The sequence below is a fragment of the Zootermopsis nevadensis genome, unplaced genomic scaffold, assembly GCF_977971745.1.
Source record: "Zootermopsis nevadensis isolate Lab colony 2312 unplaced genomic scaffold, Znev_1.0 Znev_ptg000003l, whole genome shotgun sequence".
NCBI classification, from domain to species: Eukaryota; Metazoa; Arthropoda; class Insecta; order Blattodea; family Termopsidae; genus Zootermopsis; species Zootermopsis nevadensis.
Window position 1 is genome coordinate 13,014,942 of NW_028259135.1, and position 15,445 is coordinate 13,030,386.

At 34.6% G+C, this 15,445-nt stretch overlaps 2 protein-coding genes across 3 annotated transcripts; one reads left to right on the forward strand and one right to left on the reverse strand.

Moving 5' to 3' along the window:
* Positions 1–21: 21 nt before the first annotated feature.
* On the reverse strand, positions 22–9,843 carry LOC110827603 (uncharacterized). 2 transcript variants are annotated; one of them, XM_087358940.1, is made up of 11 exons: positions 9,522–9,843; positions 8,551–8,740; positions 7,854–7,989; positions 6,739–6,956; positions 5,930–5,990; positions 5,466–5,585; positions 4,137–4,297; positions 3,826–3,997; positions 2,466–2,548; positions 1,512–1,603; positions 22–946 (listed from the first exon to the last, which is right to left on the reverse strand). In XM_087358940.1, exons 1-11 carry the CDS (start codon positions 9,556–9,558, stop codon positions 912–914), a joined length of 1,305 nt encoding a protein of 434 aa, XP_087215066.1. In that variant the 5' UTR covers positions 9,559–9,843; the 3' UTR covers positions 22–911. The 2 variants fall into 2 exon arrangements, with proteins under 2 accessions (XP_087215066.1, XP_021915109.2); XM_022059417.2 differs by having other exon boundaries at positions 5,457–5,585; positions 9,522–9,829.
* Positions 9,844–9,850: 7 nt separating this feature from the next.
* On the forward strand, positions 9,851–15,218 carry LOC110827326 (galactokinase). Its single transcript, XM_022058913.2, has 8 exons — positions 9,851–10,195; positions 10,989–11,175; positions 11,276–11,405; positions 11,791–11,916; positions 12,536–12,717; positions 13,317–13,464; positions 14,130–14,250; positions 14,660–15,218. The coding sequence occupies exons 1-8, from the start codon at positions 10,031–10,033 to the stop codon at positions 14,777–14,779; spliced, it is 1,179 nt and encodes a 392-aa protein (XP_021914605.2). The 5' UTR covers positions 9,851–10,030; the 3' UTR covers positions 14,780–15,218.
* The last annotated feature ends 227 nt before the right edge of the window (positions 15,219–15,445 follow it).

Here is a 15,445-nt window from a genome sequence, read left to right on the forward strand (position 1 = left end):
TCCACAAAAGAACACTCATACTTGTCAATATTCTTATAATTTATTAAACAAATATGAAGTTCTCACAACTGTTCTGTTGCAACATACATTTACATAGTTCAGGATACATGGAGTTCAAACTGATATGTACCATCAGCAACACCACAGTTACAGACATTTGTATGTCCTTTTAAAATTTGAAGTGAAATCTCAACAACATACAATGAGTTTAAAGTCCAAACACATCACTCACAACTAGTAAACATATGGAGAATGCATGCAATCAAAAATTCTGTGTAAAGAACTGCTGGGCTCCTACTTACTGCCAAAGATCCTGATCTTTCACAGAGCCATCTTAAAATGCCAGGACATAATTAACTTTGAACTACATGGGCCTGAGTTTTTTAGTAGCTAAAATACACTCAGCTTGTCAAATGGAATCCACAGGTACATTATGTGTTCACAAGAGCCCACCACAGGTCTCTACACTCAACCACATGAATCAAGCCCACACCTTTCCAACCTACATCCCTAATGTGGGGTCCGATTTTGCATATAATGCCATTGATGACATAACTGAGCATTAAGAACTGTAAAGATGAGTTGTAGGAAGAAGCACTTCAGCACTTATACTAGAGAATAAACTGTTTTCACAACGTAATTACTGTGTTAAACCAAAACTGTACTGAAATATAGTATACCTACACAACAACCCTCAATAAGACAGTTTTATAATTTCAGGATATCAATGGTTGCAGTACATAAGAAAAACACTGAGCAATAAACAGCACATAAGAAAACACCTTCCCCTTATTAAAAAAAACAAACAACAATCTGAATGTATTTTATTCAAATCAAAAATCAACAGCAGATGCTCTTCATAAGTTCTCACTTAATTTAATCTTGTACCATGGGCTATCTTAGATATCTTGTCACACTGCAAAGTGGGTTCTCTGAAAGCCTTGGCCTGTAACATGAGAGAAAAATGATTGAGTCAATTTTATTAGTGGCTACAACTTATTTTCTAGCACACATCAAAATACCGACAATCAGTTGTGTGCATTGTTTAAAATAATTTATGTCAACATGTTCTGGGGAGAACTTATGAAGCCAAATTTCTTTTAAATATTTCCATCAGAAGAGTGAAAACACAAGAACTCAACTATGAATAATTTATACAAGTTAGTCAGCTTAGTTCCATGTTTATGTCAACTACAAAAAAAAATTAACCTTCAGAGATTGTGGAATAGTGCAAGAGTTGTAAATATAGGACAATATAAGAAGAATTATAAGAACAATGATTCCATGTTTTCAATTTCAATTTGACTCCAACTTCTATCACTAACATCAACAACAAAGTCAATGCATATTAAACACGATGGATAATGTCCGGCACAATTCATACTTCGCCTCATTCACTGTTAGTTTCTCTATCAGTAAACAGCTTTAGATATTCCAGTTTTCATGTATACTTCTTACCACCTTACAATTTCTGCCAAAAGAGAGAAAAAAATTTCTGATGACATGCTTACCGATGCTCTGTAGGATTGTACGGATATGTTCCTCATCACTGCACTGAAAGGCAAAACATGTATATGCCTTTGCTATGTTACAGCTCGTATCTCTGTAAGCCAACAAAAATTACAACCAATTATAATTCTGTGGGAACACAACACTCATTGAACTGAGGTTTATTCCGAGCAGGGGTTTACAGACTACTGAATACAATTTAGAGAAACATGAGAAACACGAACCAGCACACACAGATGAACACACATACTCAGTCTGTCTGTCTGTCTGTGATATATTCCAAAGCAGACTCAAAAAACATTTACTTCTCAGAATGACACAGCAGAACAATATTCAACAACCTTCGTGTTCACAAGGTAGGTATCATACAGCTTTATTTATGTATGTTGTGTATATTCAAGAAGTGTAACACCAGTGCTTCCAATGTATGAATCCATCATTCATTTTCTGCAGGATACCAGAGGTATATTCATGCATATATACAGTTAATCATATCAACATTTCTTTTTGTAAAAATACCGTAAACATAGAAACTCCATAAAGTATAATACATAAGAGATATGATTACTTAAATCATGAAACAGATGGATGTAACATACACAGTACACTACTGCCAAAACTCATGGGCAAGACATGAGATTTACACCACCTTCCTTTCAAGACAGGAAATTATTTATGAAACACCTCGTATAAGTTTAACTGCAGTGGCATGGCCAAGTCACATATGTCCAGAAGGGCAATGACTTACCTGTATGGGAAAAAGTATGATTTTTTATTTGAGGGTGGGGCTGCATATTCTATTTATTCAAGACAAGTGTTCTCAGACTGATAAAATTTAAAAACCACTGATCTAAACAAATGAGACAGCCATTTCAGTACACAGCGTGTTTTACAAAATTGTTCTCAAGAATTTCCAAATATTTCTTCTGGAAAATGATATGTGTTGTGAAACTCACCCTGCAATGTATGAGAAATGGTTTGGAATGCTAACACTCATCCCACAAGACGAGATCTCCATATATGAATGCTTCAAGAGTACCTGTATGAACACATTGAGCATTGTTATGAGATTTGTGATTTTCATGGCTGTGGACATTAAAGTTGTGGTCTTCTGGGCTGTGATACCATGTAGTACTGCAGGTAATTGCCAGCATTTCAAAGGTAATGCTGCTTACACGGTAAAGGCATAAGTGTCGCAATGCCACAACTCAAAAGACCACAATTTGAAGAAAAGCATATAATTTGTAAATATTGAATCTTGATTACTAATTCCATTACCCAACCCCCTTTTTATACACTTACTCAGTTGTTCCATGGAGCTGAGTCCTTCTTGAGAAGACAACAGTAACTCAGCCACTCATGAAATTATGGAACCAGAAGGTTCAATACCATGTTCACAAGAGCCTACCTCGTCCCCTTCTTATATTCCTTTTACAAATGACAGAAATCCAGTGTTTCTGCTTAAGGACTGTTACTGAGCCTGACCCTTTGTTTCTTTGTTATGCAGACTGTGATGGAGTCTATCTTTGACCAGACTGTAAATTAATGAAGGAGTGGGAAAAGAACATACCTATGGCCTCATTTCAGAAATGTGCCCAGTCTAGGTATGCTTTGACTTCTAACCAGCACAGAATTCAGTCCAATGATATTACCTGCTTGGATTTTCAAATAAAAAGTTTCTTGCCCTAATTATCATAATTAAAAAACAAAATATACTTAAATACAAAATTTAATATTGCATATCTTAGTGCTGTAAACTGGTATTCAAAGTAGTAGTTCTGGGAAATATTTATGAGTTTCTATTCTTCTAAATGCTCCATCTGTATATACAGAATAGCAGAAATTACCAGACTAATTCTGTGCATGATTTCCATAAGTATACATTTCCGTTACCTTTCAGCTCTCAAACAACCTCTACGTTTTCCTGTATTGACGTGTTCATAATTTTTTACAGTAGATGTAAATGGGGAATAAATTCAGTAAAATGTAATTGGAAATGGGGATTTTAATGACATTTGATACTGAGGAGTTTTGCCAAAACTTCAACACATCCATATTTGGGTTAAAATCAAACAACAATAACGGATGATTTGAGGTTTTCACAGCAGGGAGTATGAAGATTTCTGTCTTCTGGGTTGTTGCGCTGTAGTCTGGTCGATGTTAACCGACGTTTCAGAGGTCATACTGCCTCCGTCATCAGGGCGATGAATGGACAATAATGGACACTTTACAAGAAGACCTACACACGTTTCTGCGTGTCAAATTGACTGGGTTGGTAAACTCCAAACTACCCTGATTCTTATGTGGGTTGCATACCTTCCCTGTAGCATTTTCTGTAACTTTAATTCCAATCTCCTGAATCTCAAACAATGATGGGTGATGTGACCCTCCATTCAACAGGATTATTCTCATTGCATTATCTATCTGCTTCACATCACCATGTTTCCCCGTAGTAACACTACCCACGAATGTCACATCAAAACCAGGTCTGAAAATAAAAGTTGACTTGTTTAGGATAACAGTCAACAAAAAATGGTATAACACTGTTACAGATCAATGTTTTAGCAAAGTTGTCCATGTGTCTGAACCCCGAAATTACAATGCCAAGAACTAGCAAATAAACTCACCTGGCTGCAGAAGGTACGTTCTTCAATTTATCACTTACTTCTCTTGGCACTTGCTTATGCCTATCATTGTACTGTGAATGTAGCTCATCTGGGTCTAGATGTGCTTGCCTTAAAAGACATATTATAGGTGGGAAAAAGTCCCCTGTCACAGATAAATGAGCCTGAAAAATATCCAATACAATGAAAGTAAGAAACAAGAGAGTTAAATGCCATTTTTACTGTAACAACCACATTTAGCTTTCCTTTCTTATCCCACTTGAAAAGGAAAACTAAGATTGTAAATCATTTGTAGTAACTGATGAATTCCAGGACAAACGTAAGTCATTCAAATTAGGTTTATAGTTGGTTCATTAGTTACAGCCATCAAATGGAAATTTAAACACACATTTTGATGGCAGTCACGTTGCTAAGATTATAAGAACATGTCACAATGAAATTATCACCACAAAAAAGTCATATTCTTACAACAAATGGATCGGGTGCCGCTACAACCTCCGAGACTTGCACAGTCACCATATTCATAAGACCAATGGCAGGAAGTTTAAGTACATAAAGTAGAATGGCCTCCAATAATGCTCACACAAACTTTCATGAAACTCCATCAGTTATTTACACAAATATTATGATACAAACCTGTCTTCCCTTGAAAGTTACAAAGTTCTGAGAAGAACTTATGATCGCCACTTTCCTTCAAATGCTTCCCTCTATAAAGTGAAGCTAACAGCAACTATAAATTAATAATTAATAATAATTCAGTACTACATAATTCCATTTATATATATTGCATCCACACTAAATTTGCCAGCTGTAATGTCTGAAGTTTTGTGTGTGTGTAAACCTCAAGAAAAAAATATGTTTTGAAGATCTACGACTGCACAAAATTACAGAGCTGCATCCCATGGCATGAGTCTCATTCCCATCTCCTAATTCGACAAAGCTGCCATGTTGACAATATCAGATAGTAAGAAATGAAAAAGCACAAAGATGGGATGAATACTAGTAGCTTGATGTTCATATAAAGTTTCATAAATTGGTTCAAAGGTCATTAGTAGAGGCAGATACAAAGACACAATTTCTTTATAAAAACAGAATGTAAGTAAAAAAAATTCTTACAATTGTGTCTACATACAAAATACTGTAATCAAAACCCAATATTCATTAAATTAGTACAGCAAGAGTAAAATATCAAGGAACATATAATGACTAACTTAACAGAACAGGATCTTTTTTGAGCACCTCATACTTAGGGTGGTCAAAGAAATTCCTAGATTCAGGAAACCTGAAGGTTCATCATAGTGTTAAAGAAGGCAAGATACATACTTTAATTACATTAATTATTATTGGCTGGCCTGAAGCTTTCCTCATGATCGATGACAGTTTTCCTCGTTTGCTGGTTGTAATATGGTTACCATTGAGTTCGTCCAAAACATCACCGACTTCAATCTTGTCCTGCAAAACCAGAACAATTTCCATTAGAATATTTACACTTCATTAACATACTGTGAAATGTATTATATGTAACTTTCATGGTGTGACTGAGTGCCCATGAAGACTTCACTGAATATTATGAAACTTTGCGTCTAAATCTGTTATTGCAGCATTACCTACGATTTACAGCCTAGTATCTGAATAGATCATTATACAGACTGTCTTTAGGAGAGCATCAAAACAAAAAAGCAGAAAAGCCATCAATTTGGTTATCATGGCACTTCATATATATATATATATCAACATTTCATTACATTGCTTTCAAACACAATGGAAAGAACTACTTGAAAATCATTAACACTTACATCCTCAGCTGCAACACTGTCACTCTTGATCCCTACAATCACAGCCTTTCCACTGACAAAACTGAAACAAAATGACAATAACTAAGCACAGAAAATCTATGAGAAGTAGCACATAGAATTAATTTCTCACATGTATATTATCACCATTCACCTAATTTTAAAAAAATGACATAATAGGAGGATAGAGAAAATAACACAAGGAGCTCCATACGTTTTTCTCTTCACTACAAACAGCGAACACGAAAAGCACATGAAATTATATTTCATAAATCTCAAAGGCGACTTAGGCATTGCTGGGAGAATAATAATAAAAGTAATCTCACAGAAACACGATATGAGAGTGTGGACTGAATTCAAGTCACAGGATGAGCCTTTGTTAAGATGGTGACAAATAACCGAATTCCATATCAGCTGGGAAATTCTCAATCGACAGGACTAGAACTTTTCAAGGAGGATCCTGAATCATTGAATTATTTAAAACAGGTATTTTAGTTGAAAGTGTGACATATCATCTGGTAATTGTTAGAATAGGTTCCTGTCCATTCTCAATTAAAACAGACAGTAAATTAATCATTCTTTCTAGCATTACTTGAAAACCAAAAAGAATGTCTCTGTAAAAAGGTATAAATAATTTTAAGGGAAATTAAAAAAACATAATAACATGTCCTTAAATTCAATGCATAAGATCTGATAGGTATTCTGAATGAATAAAATATATTCAGCAGGATAGGGGAAATTATGAATACGCTACAAATATATCTAATTCAAAACTTGAACATACTCATACTAAAATACTTATACATACATACCATGCACAGATTCCAAGCACTTTACAAGGAACAAATTCAAGCTTCAGATAATGTGGTAAAAACCATGTTTCATCAAGGAAGGAAGCATTGTATAGATGAAGCTTAAACTGCAGACGGCTGCATTGTAGAAGCACAGATAAGAAGATCTCCCCTAATATTTCATCTCCCAGGATTGAGATAGTTTCATCATACAAGTTCCTTGGTTGTCTCTTCCTTACCTGGCAGAAACATAACCTATTGTGAAACCCATGAAATAGAACAATACTAAAAACTGGTAAAAATATTGCAGGAGTGACTAACAAGCAAGGCACTACTGCTGCTCTCATCACACCGGGTCATTTAGCTTCCAACTAGGTTATGCTGATGATAAAATGTAAAAACATAGCAAACTATAGAGGTCCCCATTGGCATAACAATCAAACCAAGTTTCATAAAAATTAATCAGTTCTTATATTTGAATCAGAGGACCAATAAAGGCAGGTCAGTCATGGGTTTCAATGAAAAGAAAACTTATCCTTCACAACCCTAAAACTCATGGTTGTCTTGTATAAAATGATTCCATCCTACCTGTGTCACACATAAATTCTAGAATTCTTAAATGCAGTAAAACCTCACTACTTCAGTGTACTTATTTTATTTTTCTGAATAGAGATTTTCTGAAATAAGAATGTTACGATACAATTTCCCAGTTCTTGTCGGCTTTGATAAGTATTGAAATACACACACAGTATCCAATTTGTTCTTCTTCTTCTATATGATTTGAGTTCTTTGTATGATTTTGCTTCTAATATAAACATTTTACAAAATGTAATTTTTCTTTCCTTATATTTGTGTCCTAACATCACCTAAGTTAACATGTGCTGTTGGACTGTGAATAAAACTGATTGTTTTTATTAACCATGATTTGAAAATATTTACACACAATTACATTCTTTAAATCATGCTTTTTCACTAATTCATACTACTGGAAAACAGAGTCTGATAAATGATGATATTTTCATAGACACAGTGTGTTAGAAACTGGATCTGTTTCTATCCTCATTCAAAAGTAGAGAGGTATCCACTCAGCTGTGTTGATTAGACATAGCTAATCTCGGTCAATTGGCCAAACTTACCAGAATCTCTACTGGAACATGGAGGCACCTGTTGACAAGACAGGTTCGTATGAGGAGGCGTAGCATTCCCGTAGGAGTCGCCACTTTCTGTGATGCTTTCACTGCACTGACTGATGATACATAGTTAAATGCAACACTACAACAATATTAATAAATTGTTTTAAATATTTCAAATCACCTGTATTCTCTGAATCTTATATATAAAATTCATATGCATCACTAGTTTTCTCAGTTCCTTTAACTTTGGTCTGATTGTGGGAAAACAACAACCATTCCTTGTTTGCTGCATGGACAGATCTACGTCCACTATTGTTTTATTACTAGGCTACCATGTAATGCATAAAGCAAAAATATTTGTAAATCTGAAGAGACAACACAATCCATATTTCTTAACGATCCACTGAATAAAGGACAAGTTTCTCCACTGCATTTAGTCTAAATTTTCTAGCTGCTAGATTAGGCTACTTAGCACGAAATGCAATCAGTAAATTGTGAATGATATGGGAGGAAAAATGTTGTAAATAACTGAAAACTGCCCTTTCAAAGACAGTAAGAAAAAATTCAGCCTTCTTTCATCATTGAAGATCCTCTGCATATTATCAGTATTTAATTGTTTCTCATTTTTAATAAGTTTTATGTCAAAGGCAATGAGACTAGAAGACATAATAAACAAGTAATATTGCATATTCAGTTTTACCCATTGTGTTGGCTGGCCAACTGTTCTAACCAATACCAGCTTTCTGATATTTTTGAAAATCCCAAGCTAGTGTTCCGTAACAGTCCTTTCTGAAACACTCTTTCCAAAATTTCGCACAAATGCTGTAATTCTTCATTGTCATCAACAATTTCGCTGCTACCTGTTGTCTGCACCAACTTCAGAACACAACCTTCAAAGTAACAAATGTGAATCAATATTAAAATGCTGAATTGACATAACATAAAAATATTAATCACTCAAAACAAAGAATAACCTACTATTTTAATTTAATTTCTGCATTCTGTAAGATAACATTATGTACTATATTCTCATATATGATGATATCCAAAATCCAGTTCAACATTTGTTGCAGCAGACATAAAATGAACTCAATCATCAAGCCATCATCCTAAATCATTATCACTATGTCCAAATGATACAAAATACTAAGTGGTTTATCAAAATTTATATGGTCACTAGCAGCAGATACTTGTGAATATTGTGGAGACTAATTTGCAAGTAATGTCTATTTTAAAAGTATTTTCAATTAACTGTTAACCTTTCATAACCACAATAAAGACGATATAACGAACAACCCACACATTTATTATGATTTCATAAGCTTAAATACTGTTGCAAAACTAATGACAAACAAAAATCATCCATTTAAATTCTCAGAACTGTTCAAAATTTATTCACTAAAGAGTTTCAATAAAAGAGAGGCGAGTTTTGTGTATGATGTGATTTTACAATACTATACATAACCCTACATTTTCATGTTATATAAACCCTACTGACAATCATATAAACCCTAAACTCACACCCAGATATAAAACATTCTTAATCTGTGCCTGCACGTCAACCGTTTATTAGCACTTACAATTATTTATTATTTTCTCAGGAATAACCGGTCATGCAAATAACTCTTAGAAACTAAAGTTCCGGAAAATGAGCTAATATACAGCAGCTACCTTTCAGTTCCCTCAACAACGGATCGGACACTGACATGTTTCATAATACTTAGTTTTAAAATATCTTATTGTGTTTGTTGCTTATGAATGCGCATAACAATAATTTTTACGAATAATCGCAAAGCGAATATTTTCATTCACTAAAGCATAACCACTTATCACTACACAGTATCAACATTATACAGTTGCCTGGCTTTCTCTTGGCCATGTTGCAAACGACAAAAAAATCGATGTTGCCAATATTTTCCACGTCAACTATTTTCTGAACGAGTTTCTTTTCTGGACACCCCTGTTATGCTGATGTTCCTTATATATCTTCCACAAATAAAGATAATGCTATCATTTTTCACACAGTACATTCCTAAGTCAATCTCTTTAATAATACATTTCATACGGCAACCGTGTTTACAGAACTGGTATCATTTAAAATCCTTTGTCTTAACATTGCATTTTCATTTGGGTAATAATATTCTACGTATTCAGTAAATTGCATGTACATATAAAGCATTATGGCATGCAAATTTGGCTCAGAACATGACTTGATCAAAGCAGCTGTGAACATTTTCATGAAGGAATTTAAAGGACAGGTACCAGAAGTTGCAGCATGTGCTCCTGGAAGAGTAAATTTAATAGGAGACCATACAGATTACAATGACGGATTTGTTTTTTCAATGGTAAGTCAACTTATAATTGACTTAATTATAAATATATAATCGATATTACATTTATTATAAAAAATTGTGTTCTACCAATCAGAAGCTTTAAATTTTCCCTCCTATCCCCCCCCCCCCCCCTTGGACTGATGATTTGAAATAGTTTTGATTAGCTTACTTTTCCTTTGGTGTTATCTTAAGATTTATTGTTCAGCATTCTCCCAGCATTTTAATTAATTTATGTTACTTTCCATGTACATTAAAATCCAGAAAACAATATTAATGAGACCATAAAATGCATGTTAGTGGAATACTTAATGTCAAATGGGGCAGTTACCTTGGGCACAATTTGGTAAGAGGCTCACATTATTATTTTTAGCTTAAAGGTATGCCACAAATGACCTCTTCCATTTTAGTAGTTATTCCTCTTCAGATTTATGAATGATATAGTTTTTACATTGGCAGACCACCAATACTCCCAAACTGGAAGGCCAGAGACCATTGTATCAAGATGTTCATGAAAATGGAAGCGATATATTCCTATAAAACAATAAGCAAATGGTTTCATCAGCACACATAAGCTCAACACACTTTAAAGTTTGTAGGATATCACAAATATCAATGAGAATGTGAATTGCCTTCATTTCCTAGATCCCTGCATCCATTTATTTTACCCTTCAATTAGAGCATAGTATCTATTGCAAGGCATCTAAAAGGAGGGTTAAAATCTATAACACAGATAATAGGTTCATTTACTCCAGTCACTTTAAACCAATTTTCTGTGTAACCAATTGAGATGTCTTGTAAACACCAGGCCCTCCCATTACTCACAGTGATTGTTGGGAAGAAGAATGATGCAGACAAATGTGTGGTTGTGACTGAAGCAAAAGATGCTGACAAACCTGTTAAAGTTGAGTTTTCAGTACCAACCACGGGATCACTTGCACCAGGTACTCCAAAATGGGCCAACTATGTTAAAGGAATTGTGCAGTATTTCAAAGGTTAGTTTGAATGTGGACTGGAATCCTCAAACTCAGAATTCAGTTGCACACTCTTCTAAATATGGTACTGAACCTTTGCAACTATATTCTTAACCCCTAGGTACAGTTGTTGGATTCAACGCAGTTATTGTGACTAGCGTCCCAATCGGTGGAGGTTTATCAAGCAGTGCATCACTTGAAGTATCTCTCTACACTTTCCTGGAAGCTCTGACAGGAGAAACTGACACACTGTAAGTAGTGGTTTCAACAGAGAGAACTTTAACAATAACTTTCCGTTGTTGAAAGGGTAATTATTTGAGTTTCTAGAAACAATTAATAGACTGTAAGAAAAATAAAATTTTCCATGTCACACTAACTATACTAGAATGAAGTGTATAAAATATGTTTAACTCAACACATCTGATAGTGTCAGGATGCAAAGAAATTAAATAGCACAGAAAAAGGTTAACAATCTGTATTCAGTTCTTGACATTAGATGTTGTAATTCATATCTGTCTGCATATCTACTGAGAATACATGGAGTTTTCGCCCCATGCCTGCCATGTGACTTCATAGTACGATGATTACGTGGAAAAGTAATTTTAAACATACCTTTTTTCTTTTCTCTGTTTCTAGGAGAAAAGACAAGGCTCTCCTCTGTCAGAAAGCAGAACATGAATTTGCTAAAATGCCTTGTGGTATCATGGACCAGTTCATTTCTGTGATGGGACAAGCTGGCACTGCCTTGCTTATTGATTGCAGGTAAGGTTAAACACATCATCGTCCATTGATGTTTTCACCTATTCACAAAAAAAGATCTTATTCATTCTTCTCTGTCCTCCCTCATGTTTCTCTCTTCTGCTTCTGTCCATTTTCCCTACTCTTTATTTTCTTCCATCATTTGGCATCTCCACTTAGACCTGGGTCGCTGCAGTAGTCATTTATGCAGAATCTTAACTTTCTGTGCTTCCACATACCAATGTATCCTTATGTCATCATATTGGCATTTCTGCTTTCTGGTTTTAACTAATATCCTGGTTTCTGACTTGGCAATACTTCATGGAAACTTTATCTCTACTGCTTGTAATCTGCTCTCTCTTCATTCATATGTGGTTATAATTACAGAATCACTATGCGGAATTATGTCTTACTTTGAAAATGCTGTAAAGTGGACAAAACGCATTGCCAACACATCCAGAATTAGTGAACATTAGGAACTTAAGCTAAAATGTATTAACATTAGATATTTTCGCAATTTTATTAACATCTGTTTCGTGAGAGAAGATACCCAGTATAGCAACAAGAGAGAAAGTCCACTTTAAAAGTACTATAATGTTAACCAGTGTGTTTGAACAGTTATGTGGTCAGCCTTAACTTTCAGGTCAATGCAAGAAACAGCAATACCAATTACTGATCCAGAAATTGCTGTCATTATTACCAACTCAAATGTAAAGCGCAGTTTGGCAAGCAGTGCGTATGCTGAACGAAGGGCACAGTGCCAGGCAGCTGCCAAAGCTTTGGGGAAATCTAGTCTGCGTGATGCCAATGAAAATGAAATTGACGGTAACATTTTAATATTTTATAATGTCTGGCTTCTGAGATGTGACACCGTTTGTGACATTCAGCCATGGGTAGCTTAACACTGACTGAGAAATTAACGTGCAACTGCCTCAAATTATCCTCCACTCTCCCCTGCTCTGTAACACTCCCCGGTTTACCGACTTCGTTTACTAGTTGATAATTCTTTGTGTCAGCAAGATATTATCAGTTCTTAGAGAACCCAAAGGTTCATCATGTTTGTAAAAGCCTACCCACCACTGGACTATAAATTTGAGATAGCTCATTCTATTTCACACCTATGCAATCTATTTCTCTAAGATCCATTATAACATCCCTCAATTCTCTAGTTTGAGGCAACGTTTAATTTCCTATACCAATCTATTCGTATAATGTCTGATCTATATCAATTTCTGATTGAGAAATATTATATGTATTGTGTTTTCTGCTGGTATTTCTTTGTTATCATAATCCATTTATAAATTATTTAAAGGATTAAAAATTTGTTTATCTTGGAGAAATCAGAATTTATTAGTGGCATGTTAGTGAACTTAAAAGTCCATGATTTATTTATCATTACAGAATAGCACTTAACTCCTTTGCAGGTCTCAGAGAAAAAGATCCATTACTCTACAAGCGTGCAAAGCACGTAGTTACTGAGAATAAGCGAACAGAACAAGCAGTAGAAGCGCTCAAAGCTGGTGACCTACAAAAGTTTGGTGAACTCATGGTTGCCAGCCATGAATCATTGAAGTTAGTACTGAATTTGGCTTATTACATTTATGTTTAGGTAAATTAGGTAACAGATAATATTCTGTTTTATGCTTTTCATTTAATATTAGAAGAGACAGATTTGAAATATATGATTTCTACAATTTTTTTCTAAATTCATATTGTAGTATATTCTGTGAAATGTCTCATTAACACACATATCCATGGCTTCCTTAATCAATGCCTGGGATGTAGCAAAATATGAACAGTTATCAGTGATTCAAATTATTTGCGAAAGAAGGTAAAATTCTAAAGGAGATTTGTTATATCCAAGTTTACTAAGAACTATATAATAATTTTAATAAGTACCAAAAACTAGGATGGAAATATTTTTAACAACATAATAATCATGATCATGGCCGTGGTACTGGCGGTAATGATGATGATGATGATGACGACGGTGTTTACTAGGATGGTGGTGATGAACTAATGCCATGAAGGAGATGAAAATCACACACCAGTACAAAAGTTACGTACTTGTAACACTTTGATCGTGTTAGCACTACTTTTCCAATACATTAAGTATGTGGTATTAAAACCGTAATTCTTACATTCAAAATGATAAATGTAAGAGAATCTTAAATCTGTTTAACTAGAATAATACCGAAATGACAACCATAAAATTAAAAAATGTTTACTCTGAATAGGACAGACTATGAAGTATCTTGTAAGGAGTTGGATGAACTGGTGGCTGCTGCCTTGGAAGTTGATGGTGTGCTGGGTTCCCGCATGACTGGTGGTGGCTTTGGAGGTTGCACGGTCACTCTGGTAAGTATCGTAATGGGCGACGATGTAGCACCCCCATTCCACTGACTGTTTATGACACACTATTTCCAGGATCCTGTTCCTCCCTATTTCTTCGATCCAGATATTCTACCAAGTACCCTGTTCTCAAACACCCTTAATCCGTGCCATTCTCTTAGAGTGAGACCTCAGCAAGTAAAATTAAAACTCTTATTATGAAATTATATTTTAAGTAATTGCAAACTTAATAAATGTAGACCGAGTTCCAGTTATCAGAGTATTTTTTACATGCATGACAAAATATACATTTTAACATGGCTATGACAATTTGAAAGATGTGGAACCAAAGAACAAACATTTGTTTTCTGATGATATTGATGAACTTTTATCCTTTCTTATATTAGGTTTTATATTTTTATTTGATTCTTCACAGGCTCCAAAGAAAACAGCAGAGAATGTAATTGCAAACATGAAGAAGAAGTACGAGGGGGAGCCAGTGTTCTATATAATGGAACCAGCTGAAGGGACCCGAGTTTTGACAATTCCCAAGTAGAAGTGTTTTTCCAGTCCTTATCAGTGCCTTAAAAGCATACCTGTTAATATCTGTCATACCATATAAGCAATATGCCAGTTCTACATTCAGTTATTAAATTTGAGGCAGGTACTAATCTGCAGCATTATTGTGGCATTCATATTACTCCATTAACACCATATGTTACATTTTCTACTTCAGTCTGTATTCCCAAAGCTATATAACAGTGAGCTGCCTAAAATTTGTTCTCTCATCTCTGAAATAGGATGAACTGAAAAAGTAACCAGAAGAATTGTACCAATTTACAATTCGTAAGTGAATTTACGACACCAAAGATTACTATTAGTATTCGGCCAGGAAGTATAATAATCATCTTAACAGAAGTATCCTTAAATACTTCTATGTAAGGTAGCTTTTGGAATAAATCTGGTATGTCACACACAGCATTATAAAGCTTCAATTTAGAAGTTTTAATTCAACACAGATCAAGCATATAAAGTTAGCACCGACCATCAAATCCTATTTTGCACACACCTTATCATCAGCTTACTCTGAAAACCTTGTATCAATTTTTATTATTTACATGTTTACCAATCAAGTGACCTGCTGCTAACCATTGTAAATAATTCTGTACACTAGCATTGACCACGCATTACAAAACATTTTTAGTGCCTCTTGGAAAATTTA

What these genes read in the sequence shown, in the direction of transcription:
- LOC110827603 (XM_022059417.2), bottom strand. Translation starts at nt 9,558, where the DNA reads ATGTCAGTGTCCGATCCGTTGTTGAGGGAACTGAAAG. An exon ending in GTGCTTGGAATCTGTGCATG is followed by an intron (nt 5,991 to 6,738) that starts GTATGTATGTAT and finishes ATTTTGTTTCAG; the next exon opens with TTTTGTCAGTGGAAAGGCTG. An exon ending in TAATAATTAATGTAATTAAA is followed by an intron (nt 4,298 to 5,456) that starts GTATGTATCTTG and finishes GATATTTTTCAG; the next exon opens with GCTCATTTATCTGTGACAGG.
- LOC110827326 (XM_022058913.2), top strand. Translation starts at nt 10,031, where the DNA reads ATGGCATGCAAATTTGGCTCAGAACATGACTTGATCAAAGCAGCTGTG. An exon ending in ACGGATTTGTTTTTTCAATG is followed by an intron (nt 10,196 to 10,988) that starts GTAAGTCAACTT and finishes TGTAAACACCAG; the next exon opens with GCCCTCCCATTACTCACAGT. An exon ending in AATTGTGCAGTATTTCAAAG is followed by an intron (nt 11,176 to 11,275) that starts GTTAGTTTGAAT and finishes CTTAACCCCTAG; the next exon opens with GTACAGTTGTTGGATTCAAC.